Source organism: Cotesia glomerata, linkage group LG8, assembly GCF_020080835.1.
Source record: "Cotesia glomerata isolate CgM1 linkage group LG8, MPM_Cglom_v2.3, whole genome shotgun sequence".
Lineage (NCBI taxonomy): Eukaryota > Metazoa > Arthropoda > Insecta > Hymenoptera > Braconidae > Cotesia > Cotesia glomerata.
Genome location: NC_058165.1, coordinates 6,413,337 through 6,434,767, shown reverse-complemented (window position 1 = coordinate 6,434,767; position 21,431 = coordinate 6,413,337). Strand labels below are relative to the sequence as shown.

General features: G+C 29.2%; 2 protein-coding genes across 3 annotated transcripts; both read left to right on the top strand.

Moving 5' to 3' along the window:
• Positions 1–6,747: 6,747 nt before the first annotated feature.
• On the top strand, positions 6,748–11,557 carry LOC123271050 (COMM domain-containing protein 8-like). Of its 2 annotated transcripts, XM_044737285.1 has the most exons (4): positions 6,748–6,919; positions 6,999–7,157; positions 11,082–11,397; positions 11,470–11,557. In XM_044737285.1, the coding sequence occupies exons 1-3, from the start codon at positions 6,857–6,859 to the stop codon at positions 11,388–11,390; spliced, it is 531 nt and encodes a 176-aa protein (XP_044593220.1). In that variant the 5' UTR covers positions 6,748–6,856; the 3' UTR covers positions 11,391–11,397; positions 11,470–11,557. The 2 variants fall into 2 exon arrangements, with proteins under 2 accessions (XP_044593220.1, XP_044593219.1); XM_044737284.1 differs by lacking the exon at positions 11,470–11,557 and having other exon boundaries at positions 11,082–11,449.
• An 88-nt stretch (positions 11,558–11,645) lies between these two features.
• Positions 11,646–21,365, top strand: LOC123271036. The gene is made up of 12 exons (XM_044737271.1): positions 11,646–11,744; positions 17,057–17,237; positions 17,785–17,993; positions 18,091–18,183; positions 18,261–18,360; positions 18,968–19,094; positions 19,218–19,338; positions 19,526–19,677; positions 19,762–19,811; positions 19,922–20,030; positions 20,840–20,983; positions 21,135–21,365. Exons 2-12 carry the CDS (start codon positions 17,105–17,107, stop codon positions 21,172–21,174), a joined length of 1,278 nt encoding a protein of 425 aa, XP_044593206.1. The 5' UTR covers positions 11,646–11,744; positions 17,057–17,104; the 3' UTR covers positions 21,175–21,365.
• The last annotated feature ends 66 nt before the right edge of the window (positions 21,366–21,431 follow it).

Genomic DNA, 21,431 nt, shown 5'->3' with positions numbered 1-21,431 from the left:
TCTGTATGCTAAACATTGCTGGAAAACTGCTCGAGAAGCTCATACAAGGGAGACTTCGTAACGACATCGACCGTGCTGGAGGTTTCGCCACCAACCAGCATGGCTTCCGGAAAGGTCGTTCGACAGTCGGAGCGATCGAGAAAGTTATAAAAACAGCAACACAAGCATGGTCTGGTAGCCTCAAAGCTCGTAAAGTATGTCTCCTCCTCACGCTAGATGTCAAAAACGCATTTAACAGCGCAAATTGGAGAGACATTTTAGATGCTATGGAGCACAAGTTTGACGCGGAGCCAGAGAATCTGGCACTAGTCGACAACTACCTGGACGAAAGAAAGCTAATAGTGGAAACTACGGAAGGCCCACAAGAATACGCCATAACGGCTGGCGTACCGCAAGGCTCAATAATGGGGCCCGATCTATGGAATGCGGACTACGACGAGCTTCTTGAAATCTCGTTACCAAAACAAGTAGAGCTAACGGGCTTTGCAGAGAACATTGCGACCACGATAGTAGTAGACAGCGTATAAGAGGCCGAATTACTGGTTTGGGAAACCATTGACGCCGTCGAGACCTGGCTTGATAAACACCACCTGAAACTCGCCTAGCATAAAACCGAGATGGTTGTTCTGACACGTCAAAAATGGTTCCCAAAACCATTCGCTGTGGACATGGAAGGAACAACACTGACGTCAACAAGGGCCCTGCGCTATCTAGGGATAATGATAGACGAGAAACTATCTTTCCGCGAACATCTTGACAGTGCATGCAAGAAAGCCAGCAAGACGGTGTCTAGCCTAGCGAGAATCATGACCAACACTATGGGACCAAGAACCAAAAAGAGAAGAGTTCTTCTTGAAGTAGTCCACTCGGTACTGCTTTATGGAGCAGAAATATGGGCAGGCATATTGAAACAGAAGACCTACCGACGAAAAATAGCGGCAGTGCAGCGGCGAGGCGCTCTCAGGGTTGCCTGGTCATTGCGGGAGCCGCACCCATCGACCTACTCGCGTTTGAGAGAGCGAAACTCTATGACGCTAAAAACAGAGACGAAAACATGAAGGACGCAAGAACGAGGATAAAGGCGGAAACGCAACAAGAGTGGCAGGACCGATGGACATCGGGAGAGACGGGCAGATGGACGGCACGCCTGATCCCAAACATCAACGTCTGGCTTTCTCGGGAATACGGAGAAATGGACTTTTTCTTGACCCAGCTATTGACGGGACATGGGCAGTTCAATGCCTATCTTTTTAAGATGGGATTGCACAGCACACCAACGTGCAAATACTGCCCAGACAAAATTGACAACGTCGAGCACACGTTCTTTGAGTGTGACCGGTGGAAGGACTACAAAAGCAGTACTGATGAAACTATTGGCACCACGCTCTCCCCTGAGAGCTTAGTAACCTGCATGTTCAAAAAAGAAGATAACTGGTCAGCTGTCGCAGCCTATGCGCAGCGTCTTTTAAAGGAAAAAATCGCAGAAAGAGACTAGTAACTAGGAGCAACCATCGTGAGACGCAACACGGACTGGATTGAAGTAATGTTAACGCGGTCCCGATCCAGTCTTCCCCGTAACATCTATGGGGAAAGAGAGAGGAGGATGTTTAGTCGGTATTGTTGTCAATAATATTGACTTCCGAGTCCGACATACCCAGGACAAACATCTCGTCCTGGTATACGTAAATGTATTTGACCTCCTCTATAAAAAAAAAAAAAAAAAAAAAAATAAAAATAAAAAAAAATACAGACATACGGACATCATCGCGGAAATATTCGGGGAAGCTTCCTAGGACCTCAAAACCTCGAGATATGATGAGAACTCGATTTTCGAAAAACGGGGTAAAACCAATAACTTCCCGATTTTTAAGAATTTTTAATTTTCTTAGCGGGAAGTTAAAAAAATAATAGTTACTATTATTATTATTATTATTATTATTATTATTATTATTATTATTATTATTATTATTATTATTATTATTATGATAATAAAATTTTTATTGAATTTTCGAATTTAAATTGTCGCGCATTTTTTAAAATCATGATAATAATAATTAATATTAGTAATCACACTGTATTTACTCAATATTATTTCGACTGAGGGCCAGTTCTTTAATTAATTAAATTATATTATTATTAATAATAATAGTGATGGAATAATAATATATTATAATTGCAATAATTAAATTATGTGATATTTTGAAATTTGAATTTTCGCGTGCTTGTTAAAATAAAAATGAAAATTTTTAGTAAAAATTTTAAGTTTCGCATGGTTTTCAAAAAAGTAAAAAATAATAATTACTATTATTAATAATTACTATTATTATTAATGGTTTTTTTCGGAATAACTTCTTAACGGCACTACCGATCAATCCCAAAAACTAATCCAGTCTTGAAAAACCACTTCGATTGCCACCAGTCCCGTCAAAATCAGTTGATTCATTTGGGAGTTATCGAAAACGAAAAATTTTGAAAAAAGTGTTTCTTATACATAATTTCAATATTTCTTTTTGGATCATTATTGATGGAATGAAATAATTATTAAAGCCCAAAAAACCACGTCGATCGCTTCCAAAAACGTGAAAATCGGTTGATTGGTTCGTGAGTTATCGTTGTCGAAAAAATTCGGAAAAAGTGATGTTTTTAAATTTCTCTAAAATTTTTGATCAGTTTGTGTTCAAAAGTATATCATAGAATTCAAAAAAGTGCATGGAATGCTGCCAACTGCGTGAAAATCGGTTCATTTATTTAGAAGTTATTGCGGTTTGAAAATTCAAAAAATACTGTGTTATTAAACTTCTATCAGACTTCTGAGCTCGAAGAGCTTAAAAGTTTAGAACAGCTAATTCTTCGAGCTTGGAGAGCTCGAAATAACATATATAATATTTTTTGTACTCGAAGAGCTCAAAAACGTCATAAAAGTGCAATTTTAATCGCTTAGATATGGAATTAGTGGGAAGTTGCAGACGTGACCTTTAGGGTCAACGGCCTTTTTGGATTTAACAAAATTTATTTTAGGGCCAAATGGGAGCATATCTTGAAATATGCATTTTTGGCTTTAGTAATTCAAAAAATTTGTTTTTGATTTAAAAGAATTTTGATTTGAAAAAATATTTTCAATAAAAATTACTTCAGTCTGAAAAATAATATCTTAATAATTATCAAATAATAAAAGATTTAAAATAAAAACTCACAATTTCCAAGTCTTGTTGCCACCAATTGACTAATTTTTCGAATATTAGTCGAATTCCTAGCTCTAGAATACCTCTAGCTCTGCTAGGTAGTAGGAGAATTTCATCACTTTATATCAGTTAGAACTTATCAGCTTCATTAACAAAGGTTCAATTTCCTACGTGACTTGGTTTCTAGTAGGCGTGAAAAAAATAATTTTCAAGTACTTAATTGTAAGAAATTTTTGTCAATGTATATGATTGAAAACAAAATAAAAATCATATTAAGGACGTTCATGCGCGACGCTAGAGTCAAATGTATACTAACTTTTCATAAAATTTATTAGGGTCTTGAGAAGAATTTTAAAGCATATCAATAATCTTATAATGATTTATAATTTTTTTATTTCCCAATAATATTTTTTAGACATCTATTTTAAAAGATCAGTAAATATAAATTAGTCATTGATTCTACGTCCATCTTTATTGTTTACTAGCGAACCCATAGCGGGTGAAAATTTTTAAACAAACTCATAAACATATCAACTAGTGTAACATCCACTTTGTGATCCATACAAAAAAATATCGGGCTCATCGCAACATCGGCGATCAAAGTACGATGCAAGGCTTGAGCATTGTAAATGTGGATAACCTGAGAATCGTATCAATTAAGAAAAAGAAGAGATAATCAATTTTAAATTGTTGTTATTGATTGCAAATTTGTATTTTCTATAGTTATAATTATGATTTTACATGTAATATATCGAATTCACTTATATTCTACACGATTTTCATAAAAGTTTAGAATGAACAGCTCAGAATACTCCTTTAACATCATCAAGTAGTTCACATTATTTTTCTCGACGGTAAACATAAAATAATTCGTATTCTCGGATGTTCTGAAGCCAATTATATTTTAAATTACTCCAGCAAATCTTGTTCAGGTTTAAAAAAAATTATGTTTAGTTTTGACAGACAAATATTGATGTTAAATAACAAATGATATATTTGAAGTGAGCTGATTTGTTTTTTAAATAAATTATATGTTTTATTTACAAATGAAGATTAGTTATATCTCTTATTTTCTTATTTAAAATAAGTTGTAAAATAACTCACTGAATTTAATGAAAAAACATTTTATTGCCTTCATTGACGCATATAAAATTTTAAATCAGTTGATCGCTATAGAACTTAATGCATTGAAGCGCTATCTGATGGTAATATTTAATGACATGGACATCATATTTACTTTCTCTGTGGAAAAATACATGGTCATACCAATTTTTATGACAATCGGTTGAACGGGGCGGAAGTCGAACTTGACAGCGCCACCTGGTGGTGAGTTACATCAATGGGCATATCATATTCGTTTTCTCCGTCGAAAAATACATGGTCGTACCAATTTTTATGACAATCGGTTGAACGGGACGGAAGTCGATACTTTACAGCGCTGCCTGGTGGCGAGTTACATCAATGGGCATAGCATATAAACCTTCTTCGTAAAAAAATACATAATTATACCAATTTTCATAATGATCGGTCAAATAGTTTCCGAGTTTATCGATGTCATATATACAAACATCCTCTTTTATATATATACAGAGTGTCCCAGAAGTAACGGACGCCATTGTAGCATCTGATAAACAAAATAATTCTGAGACGAAAAGTCCTTAGCCATTTTTTAATCAGACGCATAGATAATTAATTATTAATTAAAATAACGTCCTTTTATGCGTTAGAGAGAGAGAGCACTAGTGTCAAGTGCGTTCCAACGAAGACGCTTGCACGTGTGAATGTGTAAGTAAATATGTGTGACTACGTTAGCTATAGAAACTAGTCAGTCATACAGTTAGTTGTTTCTTTGTTTGGCACATACTTTACTGGACACTGGCGCTCTCTCTCTAACAAATAAAGAGACGTTATTTTTAATTAATAATTAATTATCTATACGGTTAATTGAAAAATGGCTAAGGACTTTTCGTCTCAGAATTATTTTTTTCATCAGATGCTACAATGGCGTCCGTGACTTTTGGGACACCCTGTATATATATATATAGATTAAATTAAACAGATCTATTATTTTAAACAATGTAATCAGCTGTATTCAGGTGATTATTTTTAGTACGGTCAAAAATCAACTAAAATAATTTTAATTATACCAAGTAAAATAATAAGTAATTTATTTAAACGCTCGTCAACACTATCTTTTTGATACATTTATATAAACTACATGAATCTCAGAATTTTTTATAACATTTTTTATTATGGTTTCTACTTTAAATATATAAATATTACAATTTCAAATTTAAAAAAGGCCATTTCGCAGCCGAAATGGAAGTATATTTCTCAAATAAGAAAAATTTATTTTTCTTAAAATAATATTAATAATAATATATGGCTTAATTCATTGATTAAAAAAAAATCAATAATTAATTTAAAACTATTTAGAACTAATTTTGTTCAAAAAATTTTTTTGTAAAGTAAATAGTTTCTCGAATACTTATTAAAAAATTTTAAAGATTATGAGGTATTATTTATCAATGTCCAAATCTTAAGTGACTGCTTCGGAACAACAGTTTCCAAGTGAATCAGAATTTTGGAACCAGATGAAATTTTAATTGAAGAAGACAGTATTTAAAACTAATTCGTGACAGATTTATTTATTTTATTTTATTTTCTTTATATACATCTCAACAGCCTAAGGGCCAATAACATCAGAGATACAAAAAGATAAAAAAGTAATTCTGTATGGCGCATGTCATTAACATTCTTGTGTATTACATATTTATATAAATTTTGAAAATAGACCTTTGACAACGTAATAAAATTATTTAGCGAACAGTGCTGCAACAGTGCTGCAACAGTAAAACTGTTTCCTTAAACGAACTCTAAAATGAGTAATATTGAGGTTATTACTATAGAAATATACTTCTAAGTAGTGAAAATTGAAGCTTAATAAAAGAGCTTTACGATGCAATTTATCGAATTTCAATATCTTGTCTAGTTCAGTAACGAAACTAAATTTAAGTGGTAAAAATATTAATTTTCACGATTTTCAAAATTTCAAAATCTTGTCATTTCTAAACTATTTTCAAAATTTGCACCATGAGGACGACGGCAATAGTTAAATTTTTATGAAATCTACTAAAAATGCTGATCTTCCATAAGGTTGTATGTTAAAAATCTAATTTTTAATCGTTAATAACTTTTTTAAATATTCAATCAAAACTAAAAAATCTACATTCTTATCTACTATTGTCTTACTCATGAACGTCCTGAAACATATATGTATTTTTAAAAATTACATTAGTAATTTTTTTTTCAATTTCAAAAATCCCGCCATCAATTTAGTGGCCAATTACAAATCAAACAAGAAAATGGCAGAAATGAGGTCAACTTCGCGTTACGCATAACTCTTGCGCATGCGCGTTACAAACCTAAAACTTGTTTTGATGGTTAAACATAATAATAAAAACTTTAAAAATGTATTTATAAACATAAACAAGTAATTAAAGATAATCTTATAATATAAATTTTAAGTTCAGTGATAATTAATATAATCAATCTTAGGAACTGTATATTTTTTAAATAACAAATAAAGCTTGGTATTTAAATATTTTGGTTGAAAAAAAATTGACAACCAAAACAAACTTGTAAACACAAATATAAAATTAATTTATCAAAAAATGGAACTTAAACATTTGAACTCGTTTTTAACAGATCCGGTCAATGAGAATGATTTTACACAGGTAATTTTTATTAATTATTTTATTTATTTAGTTACATGGAAAGAATTAATTATAACTTTTTTTTAAAACTAACCAACAGTTTTTCCACGGATGCATCAACGAAATTTGTGGGTACCCTGGACCGAGTTACCAGCAATTTGTAAACATAGGTTGGAGTTGCGATGAATATAAATTTTTTTATAATTATACGATAAAGTTATTCAGAAATCCTGCCGTACTTTATTGTGACATGACTAAGGTACATTTTAATATAATTTATTTATTGATAACTCATAAAAATTTATTGAAATTAAATTATTAAATTTTACTGGCATCTTTTAAGTTTGAATTTTTTCAACAAAATAATTACTACTAAAAAATGTTTCCAAAAATTGCTTCAATAGTTTATTTGTTTAAAAAATTCATCTAAATAATCAAAAATATGTCTTATATTCATGATACTGAAATCAGTAGACAAAATCAGCAATTTTTTTTAAATTTTATTATAAATTAATTACAGAAAAAAAATTAAAAGTGCAATTTTTACACGCTTTATATTAGCTTCACTTGTATGTCAGTATGTCAGTAACTCTCCGTGGGTAATCTGCGCGCTTGCGGCCTTCCTTGGTTCTGGTAGCCGTTTCTCAGGCTCGCTCTCCGAAATCGAACTCTGATTCCCCGTATTTATAATATTTATAAATAATTATTTTTTATTAGCTTCACTTGTATGTCAGTATGTCAGTATGTCAGTATGTAACTCTCCGTGGGTAATTTGCGCGCCTGAATATTTTTGATAATCAACAAATAATAGTTTAAAAAAACTAAAAACACGCTTTTTATAGAAAACCAAACTAAAAGTAAAAATAAATAATAGTTTAAAAACTAAAAACACGCTTTTTATAGAAAACTAAACTAAAAATAGAAAATAAATTTAAATTAAGAATAGTGTTAAAAATTTCAATAAATATAAATTAATAATAGTGTAAATAAAAAAAATGTATTTTATTTTAAAAAAAGCGTGGGGTGCTTTTTAAGATATTATCAAAATGATAATCACTCTACTCATATCTGTCAATAAAATATTTATAACTATTGACACCATGCACCTCACGCTTTTTTTAAAATAAAATACATTTTTTTTATTTACACTATTATTAATTTATATTTATTGAAATTTTTAACACTATTCTTAATTTAAATTTATTTTCTATTTTTTAGTTTGGTTTTCTATAAAAAGCGTGTTTTTAGTTTTTTTAAACTATTATTTATTTAAAAATAATTTTGTTATAAAAACCCACGAAAATTGACTGATGTCTGTTACTTTCAATATCATAAAATTTAACGGCATCTGGTATTTTTTTAATTTTTTTCAACGAATTAATTACTACTAAAAAATGTTTCCTAAAATTGTTTCATTAATTTATTTGTTTAAATAAAATAATAATAACTATCATATGTCTTCAATTCATAATACCAAAATTAAAAATAATACTGAATTAAATATACATCTAATAATTTAAAAAATTTTTTTATCAATTAAGTTACAACGAAAAAAATTTAGCTAAATAATTTCACACGTAGGAATTTTAAAAAATTATAACTGAATTTTTTAAATTATTTTTTTTTTAGGTAAAGTACCTAGTAGTTAAACAGGTTTCAAAGTAAAACGTATTTGACCCTACTTGTCATTTATAAACATGTAATTATTAGTTCAAATTAGTGATTTTCAAGAAAATATAAACAATTTTGAATTGATTGAAGCGCAAAATAACGCAGACAATTGGATATTTATATTTTGACAACGTTTTTAAGAGAGACTATGAAAGGAGTAGTAGTTGAACAATCAATTCTGACAAGACGCATTAATTGAACATTCCGGGAGCAGTACCCGTGTAAAAAAAAATCGTCTTAAAATTGTCTTAAAATTGTCGTTCGTTTAAGATCTTAAACGTGACACAAACTAAGGCTATTTTAAGACTCTTTTAAGACGCCAAAAAAAAAAATTCCGAGAGCAGATTTTTGAAAATTTGGTTCTCGAATTTGTTGTGAAAATTAATTTTTAGACATATTTTAGACGATTTTACGACTTTCTAACCGCAATATTTTTTAGTAAGATGTTTTTAAATTGAATTTTAAATTGTTAAAAAATTATTACCTGACAATTTTAAGACTTTTTTAAGACGTTCCGTTTTAATGTTCCGGGGCTCTGTCGCTGTTAGCCCATCTTAAATAATTCTTAAAAAAATCTTAAAAAAAATTTAGACTATTTTAAGATGAGCTAACAGCGACAGAGCCCCGGAACATTAAAACGGAACGTCTTAAAAAAGTCTTAAAATTGTCAGATAATAATTTTTTAACAATTTTAATTTCAATTTAAAAAGATCTTACTCAAAAATATTGCGGTTAGAAAGTCGTAAAATCGTCTAAAAAATGTCTAAAAATTAATTTTCACAACAAATTCGAAAACAAAATTTTCAAAAATCTGCTCTCGGAATTTTTTTTTTGCGTCTTAAAAGAGTCTTAAAATAGTCTTAGTTTGTGTTACTTTTAAGATCTTAAACGAACGACAATTTTAAGACGATTTTTTTTACACGGGTAGTTGAACTAATAAAATATATGGCATAGATACAGCAAAAATTTATAACGTTTTATGGAAATATCAAAAGAATTATAACATATTATTGATAAATATTAAAAATAATACTATGAATATTTAATATGTTGATTTAAAAATGAGAAAAATTTGTATTGAATTTTTTAATTACATTTTTTATAGATGACAAAGCAAATTTTCAATTACAGTACAACCTGGTTATAAGTTACTGTTTGGGGCTGTAGGAGAAAAAATTCTCGGAAAAATTTGTCCCCCACCACTATGTTTTACTCCGAGATCGCTCGGTTTGATGCGTATGTGTGCATCGTGTTCGTGTTTGCACCCGCACTCCTTTTATAAGTTACTTGACGTTTGTCATTTCTTTACGTATAATAGTGCTGTTATTTGTGTATATGTAGTTCATATAAGAGTAACTTATAAAAGGACTGCGGGAACAAACTCATCAGCGATAACCGAAAAACGTTGTCAGTAAAACTGTAGTGGGGGAACCATTCCGAGAAGAGTGAAAAGAAATTGAGGGGAAGTAACTTATAATCGAGTAACTTATAACCAGGTTGTACTGTATAAATAAAAAAAATTCAATTCAAAACGTTCAATGATTTTTAACTACACTAATTTTTAGCTATAAAACTTATTTCATTTGCAGTAATTAATACAATTCACAATGCTGATCACTAGTTTATAAAAATATTAGAGATTAAAGTGCTTTTAACCCGTCAGCACTCACGTTATGAGCATTTTGCTCACGCAACAACATCCGACTTATAGAGCGGCGTTGTAGTGCAAGTGAGACATTAAAATTCACGTGAGTTCTGACGGGTTAAAATTATACGGCCCCAGCTTGTTCAAGTTCAGGGTACCGCTTTGAAAATTTAGAGGTATAGTTAGACGCTAAAATTTAATATAAAAATTATAGTTTATGTCTTTGCAAAAAATATGTATTATTTAGAAAAGACTTTTTCATTGTGTGGTACAATTTATTTTACTTAAAATGATGATATACCGTTTTTTTGACTGATTGTTCGATTTACGGTTTAGTACCTTTTTCATGAAAAAAATAGCACCTATCGGCTATTCTCGACATGTAAACTTTTAAGTTAACAAAAATATAATTGTTTTGATTTATAATTGAAAAAACTTAAAGAAATCAATTACTGTATCATCGAATAATTTTAACTTGCGCATATTACTCATAATAAATTTATGGATTTTGTATTACAACAATTCGAAAAATCTGTTCAAGTACTGTTCCCATTCTTATAAGTGTTCAAGTACTGGGTACTTTACCTTGATTGATTGGTTATAAGAATTCCAATAACTGTCAGATGTCTGCTAATTTCGGTGTCATAAGTTAGCAAACATTTAATAATTTTTAATTTTATTTAAAATAAAATTATTACTGAAAACAATATAAGATAAAAATTGCATTCATCGTTCTCTAATATTTCTACAGGTTAAATTTTTTTCCAATTTATTTTCCGATAAAATTTTTTTATTGAATAAAATCCTAAAAATTGTCAAATGTTTGCTAATATATAATTTCAGTAGCATAATTAACATAATTTTCAGATGCCCCCAGAGTTTGGTGATTTGCCGGAAAACATAAAGAGAAAAATAATAATATGCCTGACCGTGAGACTTGAGAAGCTGACCAACGCTTTGGTGTCAGAAGCATTACAGAGAGAAAGATCCACTATGGTTGACTTTGATTGGAGGATAAAAATGATAATGGGATCTAGTCACGTAGCTTCTTTGAAGCAGCCAATTGTCCAGCTTGATCTGTTTGTCAAGGATAAAGGTGCGAAAGAGATTGTCAACGTGGAGATGGACCGGGACCAGTTGGATTCTTTTATTAAGACTCTAGAAGCTGATGTTTGATTGATAAGTGTGTAATTTATGATAATAAATAATATATCTGATATATTTATACAAAACAATTCGCTAATATTTATTTTAGATCATTTCGATAAAAAACGAGTAGTTGGAAACTTTTTTAGTTTACAGAAAAATGGGTCTGAAACGAATATATTTATGATAAAATTATATTTTATGACTCATGCTATCTCGCTTTCAGAGACAACATTTTTTGATCACTAACTGACAGTAAAATTTTATTGACTTCCGTCAATAAAAACAAAATATTTTCTGTAAATGTGAATTTGTACAATGTACGGTACCACTTGATTTATTATCATAGAACCTTCTATTCTGCAAAACAATCACTAAATCTGCGTAAGTAAATTACAATTGGTCAATTATTATAATTTTTTTAAATATTGTAAACAATGAAAATTAATTATTAATTCTGTACGTTATAAATATTTTTTTAGTACAAATTTAAAAAAATGAAAGAAATTTTGATTGAATAAGATGGATTTATTTATTGTAGCTGGTCTTGTACACAGATAGAAAGGCCAGCTTAATTAGTTTTTTTAGATTAATTAGATTTTCATTAGTTTTTTTAAGGTATAAAAAATTAATATTATTTTTTGAAACTATCAGGTTATTTTATACATACAGTAGCGCTCAAAAGTATTTTGACAACATAAAATTTTTTAATATTTTTTTAAAATAAAAGCCTATCGGAAAATGTATTGAGTATGATGTAGAGTAGTGTAATTGCGACTATTTAAGCGTATCAAATTACAACTTGTTTGTTTACACACCGCGCCACCGAACGTACTTGACTTACCGTGAGCTCAAAAGTATTTTGACACGCATTTGACTTGAAAAACTCTCGCAGATTACTTGTTCCTTAGTTTTATTATTACATATATTTACTTGTTGTGGTTATTTCAATATGTCTAAGTGCAAGGAATATTCTAGTGATTTTAAAAAAGCCGTTATTAATGCATTAAAACAAGGATTGAAACAAACAGAAGTTGTTCGTTTGTTTAAAAGTGTCTTGACAGTTAGTTAGCTTATGGAATAAAGTCTATAACAAAAATAAGCCTCGAACAGGCCACCCAAGAAAAACTTCTTCTTACATCGATCATATTATAAAAAGTTATCAGCAAATGATATACGGATGTCCGCTATAATGATAAAAATGAATTAAAAGAAAAATATAACGTAGATATTCATATTTCTACTGTTAAACGACGCTTAAAAGGTCCTAGGGTTATATGGCCGAAGACCGGCTAAAAACCTTAATATCGAAAACAGGAAGTCTCGTCTTGAGTTCGCGAAACAGCATATATCGTGGTCAAGTTTTAGAGTGGTCTAAAGTTTTATGGAGTGACGAAAGTAAATTTAATTTAATGTCATCTGATGGTATCAAGTACCATTCGGCGTCCAGTAAAAAAAAATACGATTATCGGTATCAAATACCCACAGTTAAACATGTAGTGTGATGGTTTAGGATGTTTTTCACGGTCTGGAGTTGGACCATTAGTTCGAATAGAAGGAAAAATGGATCGGTTCATGTATGCAAATATATTAAAGTCTCAGATGTTACCATATGCTAATCATCACATGCCAGCTAAGTGGTATTTTCAACAAGACAATGATCCCAAACACAGATCAAAGCATATTAGTGACTTATTAAATCGTGAAAAAGTTAAAGTTCTTGAGTGGCCAAGTCAAAGTCCCGACTTGAATCCGATAGAAAATCTCTGGGAAGAATTGAAACGTAAAAACCCAAAATTATTCAAACAAAAACGCTTTGTTTGAAACTCTAAAAAATAAGTGGGATCAGAATTCCAATAAGTCGATTACAAAAATTAATCGACTCAATGCCGATGCCAAGGCTGTCATAAAGGCCAAAGGGATATGCTACTAAATACTAATATATTTATTGCTGTAAATTATAATTATGCGTTAAATTAGTTTTTTCAAAATGTCAAAATACTTTTTGAGCCACCATTTTCCTAATATTTTAAAAATTAAACTTTCTTTTATTACGAATAAGAACCTCTTTGACACTATTCTGTAGTTTATTCAAAAGGTGTTAAAAAAATAAATAAATGATTATTGTGTTTCATATTTATTTTTAATTAAACCATTAAATATATTTGTCAAAATACTTTTGAGCGCTACTGTATATTTATGAGTATTTTTTCGTATTAAACAACAATATAAATTAACAAATAGCGGAGATATCAGCTGATACACATCGTAGATTGTCATCCGACTTAGCAGTCTGTGTGCTGTTAGAAGCAACAATTTTTATTTGAAATAAATGGCACAGAAAAGTTACTTCATTTATATGTGTATCTTCTATATGAACCTCAATTTCAAAAAAAAAAGTAAAAACTTGCATTTTTTAGAGGGTTGTAAAATTGTCGTAATTTTTTACCACTTTTTCATACATTGTTTATTAACCCTTTAGAGTCTGACCTTGAAACCCCACTCTTTGGTCTGGCGGAGCCCAATAGAATTAGAAAAAGCGCGAAACAAATGTGACAGGGCCGTATTATAATAGAAAAAATTTCACCTGGGTGGGAAGTAAAAAATAATTTTTTTTTCAATTTTTAATTTATTAAATAATAAATGTCAAAGGACTTAAATTCAAATTAAGAACAACATTTTGTCTCATTATAAATATAGTTAAGTATTTTAATTATCAGCATAATTATTAGAAAAAAGAAATACTAAGAAAAGTTCAAATTTCAATATCAATTCTTATAATGTGAATAATGGCCATATTTTAATAATATTTTTAGTAATATTTTGAATAACATTTTTAGTAATATTTTAAATAATTTAATAGTTAGTTTTTTCCATAAAAACTTTATTTGACTTTATGGTAAGCAGCAAAACTTTATGGTAAGCAGTAATTTATTATCTTGGACAGTGACAGGTCGATTTCTTAATACTCTCACGTTTATTTCATCATCAACCTTTAAAGGTTTTATGTTTTTTATTTTTCTTTTTGGCATACTAGCGACTAATTATGAGCAATCAAATTATTTTTCAATTACATAGCAATGTATGAAATTTAAAAAATTTTTCTAACCTTACTTTCGAAGAGACTATTTCTTTACGTCAACAATACTAACTACGGCACTGTCAATGAACGCAGCGCGAGATTCAAATGAGTGGAAGGGTACTCACAGGCACACTACTACTCTCACATGTCACTCATACATACTCACGGGACTCTACGATTCGCGCTCTCCCCACCAGTCTCACACGTAGACGTTTCAAGATCCTCTGACTCTAAAGGGTTAAAAAAAAATACTTTAAATAAAAATATCGCTTTCGATTGAGGTTCATATTCAAGGCAATTGTATAATGAAAATTATAAGCCATATCGCAAGATGATTGGATTAAAACTATGAGCTAGACTGCACACAGTTTTGAAAAAACTCGTTTCGAGAAAAATGCGTTTGAAAAAAAAGTGACAGAAAAAGTTAAGGTAGTTTTTTCCCAACCTACAGTTTATGCTACTGCTGTCTTTTTCTTTCGCTTGTGTCGCCTCTCTTACGGGCTATCGCTCACTTACTTCCACGCATGACTTTATTTGTTTACTTTACTAGTTTATCAATGATTTCTCAAAAATTATGTGGTAGGGAATTCCAGAATTTTGTATTCTAAATTTCTAAATTTTAACAGTGTGTGTATTATGTATTTAAATACTTCTATACGGAGTTTGGGAGATTTCTTGAATTTTTGCTTTTTGGGCCTAACTACCTTAATGTAAAATAGTATTAAAGTAATTATTAAATCACTTATAACTTTTGAACGAATGGGAATTTTGACTTGAAATTTAAAATCTATATTTTTGAATAGTTTTACAAGCGTTTATAAAAAAAAAAAAAATTGAATTTTTTTAAGCTTGTACACGTATTTCCCCCCTTAACTCAAAAGAAAAAAATTTTCTAAGAAAAACAATAAATTTCTTGAGGCTAGATAAAAAATTTTTGAACTAAGATAAAAGTGTTGGTTTTAAAAAAATTTCTCGAATCAAACATTTTTTTCTCTTGTCTCGAAAAATTTATTATTTTTCTTGTAGTAGTCTTGGTTGAAGAATTTTTGTCTTGAGTCAAGCAAACCATTCTACTAGTCTATCGTAATTTGATGAGAATTGTATCATAATTTTTTTAAATTATGCTGAAAAATAGCATTCGTCCAAAAGTTACACTGATAAAAAATTGACTCGACTCTTAAACCAATAAAAATTCCTGATCCAATAAATTGTTTTTGGTTCTCGTAAATTTTACTTAATTTAAGATTTTTCTACTGGATTCAAGTTGATAGAACTCTTTAAAATAATGTTGTTAGTTCGAAAATTTTTAACTTGAATCAAGTCAATTTTTTATTAGACTGAATACAAATGAAACACGCCAATTTTTGTATATTTTATATATATGAGAAATATTATACATATAAAATATATGAAAAAATGATGTGCGTACTCAAATGAAAGGTCTCGATGAACGTAATATGAGGATGAGCTTATTTCTTAAAAAATGTCAATAATTGAGAAATGACATTGTATTTTGTCTACTAATGATAATTTTAACGATATAAGCTCATCCTGATGTTACAGTAATCGATACCTTTCATTTGAGTACCCACATAGAATTTATATACATGAGAAATATCATACATGTAAAATATATGAAAAAATACGTAATAAGAAATCAGGTAAAAAGACCAATCAATACGTTTTAACACATTTATTCGTTATACGACGTTTCGTCGGTTTTATTCCAACATCCTCAGGTATCTAGTTTTAACAAACAAATTAATACAATTAATTAAAAGTTATACAAGTACAATAATACAAAGCCAATAATCTTACTGATCTGTCAACATCATTAACTACTAACAAATAAAATAAAATTACAATACAAGAAAAAATTACCTTGAATACTCTGTCAAAACATAGTCATACCAATATTCTTTACAATAAAATACTGAAGTACAGCAATACATGTGTCCAAAATTATTAAACGTAAACCAATTAATAAATAACAGTAGGTACAACAGCTTAAAATGTTTACAATTTATAGTACTATCTCAAGACTTGAAGTTTCATTATTATATGAAAAAATCATGAGCGTATTCAAATGAAAAGTCTCGATAAGCGTTAATTTTTTATTCACCACTAAAGATAGATAGAGATAAAAGTTTATTTAACCCTTGAGCTTAAGCTCCCTCAGGGCCATCAAATTTCAAATTATATAGGTTTACGTTTTAGAATTTTGATAATATGGCTGTGTATAAACAGTTCATTTTTAATTCAAAATCGCTGTATCGGGTTTTTAATATTTTAATTTTCTAAAAAAAACAATGTTAGGCATTCTAAATTGACTCATATTTCGTGTAAAATGTATAATAATATTTTTATTACTTGCTGATGAATTGTCACGATGACTATAAAAATTATTTCACCCAGAGAATCAAGCACGATTTTTCGTGATAATTTTATAGCTTTGCAATAAAATTTTGTGCAACTCAATTGAACAATCATTTTAAATATCATAAATTAGTCACGCCAAAATGAGTCACATTTCGTGCGAAAAAAATGTGTCATCCGTATTTGAATAACAATCATAAAAAATTGTTGATATTATAAAATCACTTTACAATTACAGTAGCTGAAGAATAAATTGAGAAAAACAAACATATAAACTACGAAAAAAATGTTTCTTATTAAAATTTTACTTTTTACTGCATTTTGTGTTGTTAACACAAATGCACTACTCGACAAAGGCTTAAACAACACATGCTTTGAAATTATAGAGGATCCTAATTATGTCTTTTATGATTTAGACGGTAAGTTATTTAAATTATATCATATATATTTCTATATATAAAACATGCATCCGTTTGGCTTTAGATCACAAAATTTTCAAATACCTAAAGTGAAGAGGGCTTAAACTTTTAGACATACGCCCATTTGACTTCAGCAATTTTTTTTTTAATTTAAACTTAAAATATATTTGCAAAGTAATTTCAAAAAAAAACAAATTTTTATACGCCTTTTTGGCATTTGTCTTGCGATATTTGAAATTTTCCTCTATTTGCAAATGAAATTTTTATTTATTTTAATGGAATTAGAGGAAAACAAATTATTCGTACCAAAGTAGATCACATTCGGAACAAAAAAAAATGTGACATCCATTTCGAACTCTTAAACGTAATTTCTAAAAAAAAAAATGAAATTCTTAAAATTGCTTTAGATCAAAAAATTTTTAATTTTTTTAAAACAAAAAGTCGTACGTTTCATAACATGCGTCTTTTTTGGTATTTGTCACGTGATGTATGTAAATATTAATCATTTTATGTATATAATAATGTTACTTAATTTTCATAACTATAGTTATTGAATGCAATTTTGTGACGATATCACAAATAAAACTGACGGATAGTGGACTATCATTTCGTTTAAAACATCCTAACAGTCGAACTCCTGATTATGTCAGGTTGAATAAAACCGAACAGAAGTTATTTAATGGCAATACAAAGATACATTTTGCCAGAAGAATAAAGTATAATTGGGAAATTGGACACACAAAGACATTAGGACAGGTAATTTAAAATTGCTTGCCAGTTTAATTATTGAATATAATTAGAGCGCTCTAAGTAACTTTTATAATAAAAAATATCATTAAATTTTGCAATCAAGTATTTGCCCGGATTCGATAATGTTACTTTTTATCATAATTACGACCGACGAGCTGCGATAATGCTTTATCGGAAAGGTTCATCTTATATTGTGGTAACGTATAAAATTTCTTTAGAATAGATCTTGAGTCTATCTTTTCTTCTCGGTAATATGTAATTATTCATCATAAGGAAGGAAATATTGGAGGTCGCATACTTCGACACAACAGCGGTAATGATTTGGATGATGATAACTCCAAATACGTTTTAGCTCTTATTGCTAAAGAAAAAGGTTCGAAAGTTTATTATTATATGACGGTTTACCGCTAATTTATCGATTAAATTTTTTATTTTCGAGTTTATCCACATAATAATCTTATACAAGACTTATGCAAGACTGCTCAGATTCGATAGTTGCTAGAGTCGTTTTCTACCTAGGGGTCTCGCTGCAGATAATTATGACAGGTAGAAATTGCTAATCTTGTGCAAGTATTCTACAAGAGTTTGACTCTGTCTTTATCACAGTAAATCACATATCTCTATCACTCTACTATTTGTCAAGCTGTGCGCGAGCATCTGCTGCAAGCTCCTTACGTACAATTATGGGCAAGTGATAGACAATTCTTGAGTCGGTTCCTTACGACACGATCTTGCGCAAGACCCATACGTAGATGAAGACACTTGTAACTATAGATTTCGTTTTTGAACAAGCTCTTCCTCAAGAATCTTGCTTAAACACATGCTTTTTGGGTATTTCAGTTAATAAAAGACTCTTGAGTTACATAGTCTGTCGATTGACGTGCTCGAATCTTTATATACATGATAATTATCCATGAACATTATTAATAGATCTCTTATTTTCAAATATTCTGAATAATTATTTAAATTTATTTTATCAGAAATGAATAGAGAATTTGATTACGATACTCATAGACAAGAATATTATAACTTGCAAGCCGAAAACTTAGAACGTATGCATATAAAATTATTACCTATAATAGATGGCCGAATCCTCAACTATGGAATGTAATTAAACAATTTTTCTATTTTTAGTCTATAAATGAATATGCTATTTTTTGGGCTGCTTCAAATTTTAATCTTGAAATTCATTTTCTAAATGTTTATTTATTAAAACTTTCATTTTGATAGTATCGATACCCGTACTCTATTGAGACCCATCCTGTCGTATTACAATTATATTGACATGTTGTTTGGAGTTTTTTCTTCACCAATCATATCGTTCAATATCTCAGGGATTATTATTCCAGAAGTATGTATATTACCGTATAGAAAAAATTTCTTTTGAAAATAATAGACATTATTGTGACAAGGAAGTTAATTTAATAAAAATTTTCAACAATTTTATTTCTCATTGCAACATTGTTAATTTTTTCTAAAGAAATTTTTTTCTCTTAGTGTGCACCAGTAGTATTATTATTATTTTCTTGTTTTATCAGACTGAGGCATTTATGCCATTTATCGACTCCAAAGACGCAGTTTCATCAACCATTTATTTGATCGACATTCTCAGTGGATTAAATAGATTTATGGTCCGTAAAAAAACTTATTTCGAATTAAATTCTTACGATATTGTTATATTAATGGCAGGGTATTTATTTTTTCTATTAATAACAGATGAAGTCTGAAAATAACTACTAAATTATTCAATTGTAAATTTTTTTTTTTAATGTAGACGAAGACTATACAAGGATCTAAGTGAGTCACATGGAACAGTCGCTTCAAGTAAGTTCATTTTATTTTTTGTGCATAGAAACTTCGCATGCATACTTAATTATGTCGTGTCACAATGAATTTATTAATAAAATACTATCTTTTTTTTTTTCCTATCTCAGAGAACTTTTATAAACGTACAATTTGTGATGCCACCGAAAATCCATCGGTCATTTTTTCATTGTATTCGGACTATCTTCATGATTATTTAATTTGGTTTTTAATATCCAAGTGAGTAAAATAATATTTACTATATCGCGTGACAAATACCGAAAAAAAATTTTTCGTAAGCTTAAAGGGCGTATTTATGAAAATGTAGACCTCTATCTTTTAGTAATATGAAACTGAAATTGGCATTTTTTGATTTTTCTTAAATAATAAACAAGGTCTTAAAAATTATTTTTAAACGATTGCATTCATAATTTTTTAGACCTAAAGATGAAATTTTTTCAATAAATTTTTTGAGCTACAATTTATTAGTTAAAAAAATTCTAAAGATCATCAGATGTCTCTCGATTTCAGTATCATTTTCGGAATTTCAAAATGTAGTGATCTAACGCCAAACGGGCGTATACATTTTTATGCTAAATTATTTTGCATTAATCGATTGAGTACCTTCTCTCCAGAGTTGATTTTTATACCCTGAGTATTATTTTTATCTAGCTTTATTGTTCGCGCTTTTTGTCAACGTTTCGTATTGAAACTTTTTTTTTTCTACAATATCTGGCCTTAAGAAAATTCATCTTAAAGCCAAAAGAGCGCATATCTTGAGACATGCCTCATTGGCTTTAGTAATTCAAAAAATTTGTTTTATATTAATCTCAAATTTTTGAAAGATTTTTAGTTAAATGGCAAAAAAGAAAGAATTGTTTTATTTGCCCTTTTTGGCACAAAATCCTATCTAACTGCTGTAATACTCCCTTTTGACATTTTACACATCTGGGTGTACTTACAATCTCAGTTGATGCTCATTTTTATTAACAACAGGGTTTACTTTTTTTTTTTAAATAATGTTATTTCATGATTTATGACGCATATAGGTTTATGACATCTGCACGCATCAAGCACGAATTGAAACACTGTGAGGGGTTTGGCGATACTTTTATCAGAATGACCAGCAGGAGACGCACTTACGTACCTTGGATGGATCATTGTATTGCATCTATGATGTCTCATTACTTCAAGTACAAAATTTTATGCAATTACTTTAAAAAAGTTGCTTTTTTATCCTTTTAAATTCGACTACTTGTTAAAAATTATTCAATAATCTAAATTTAGTCGAACTTAAAAAAATTAGTATAAACTTTTTACTAATAAGCAAAATATTTTTTTTAGGAATCATGACTGTTCTTCCTTCAACAATAACGAATTTTAAAGCTCCAAGGATCACTGCGAAAAATCGTTCGCTGAATAAATTAATATAATAATTATCTCTTACATATTATCAGTTACTGTAACTATAACTTTAATCATACATGCTGTGTATTACACTTGAAGTTACATATTTTTAATTTTATTAATTTTCTTCATTTTCAACTTATGTCAATTATAATTAGAGCCAAATTACTTACCATGTTTCAATAAATTAATTCATTTTAAAAAATTTATAACACAAATATAATTAAACAGAAA

Excerpts from the sequence above, each read along its gene's own strand:
- LOC123271036 (XM_044737271.1), top strand. The coding sequence starts at position 17,105 with ATGTTTCTTATTAAAATTTTACTTTTTACTGCATTTTGTGTTGTTAAC. Across the intron at positions 18,361-18,967 it reads TCTTATTGCTAAAGAAAAAG|AAATGAATAGAGAATTTGAT; the intron begins GTTCGAAAGTTT and ends TTATTTTATCAG. Across the intron at positions 19,812-19,921 it reads ACATGGAACAGTCGCTTCAA|AGAACTTTTATAAACGTACA; the intron begins GTAAGTTCATTT and ends TTCCTATCTCAG.
- LOC123271050 (XM_044737285.1), top strand. The coding sequence starts at position 6,857 with ATGGAACTTAAACATTTGAACTCGTTTTTAACAGATCCGGTCAATGAG. Across the intron at positions 6,920-6,998 it reads ATGAGAATGATTTTACACAG|TTTTTCCACGGATGCATCAA; the intron begins GTAATTTTTATT and ends ACTAACCAACAG. Across the intron at positions 7,158-11,081 it reads TTTATTGTGACATGACTAAG|ATGCCCCCAGAGTTTGGTGA; the intron begins GTACATTTTAAT and ends CATAATTTTCAG.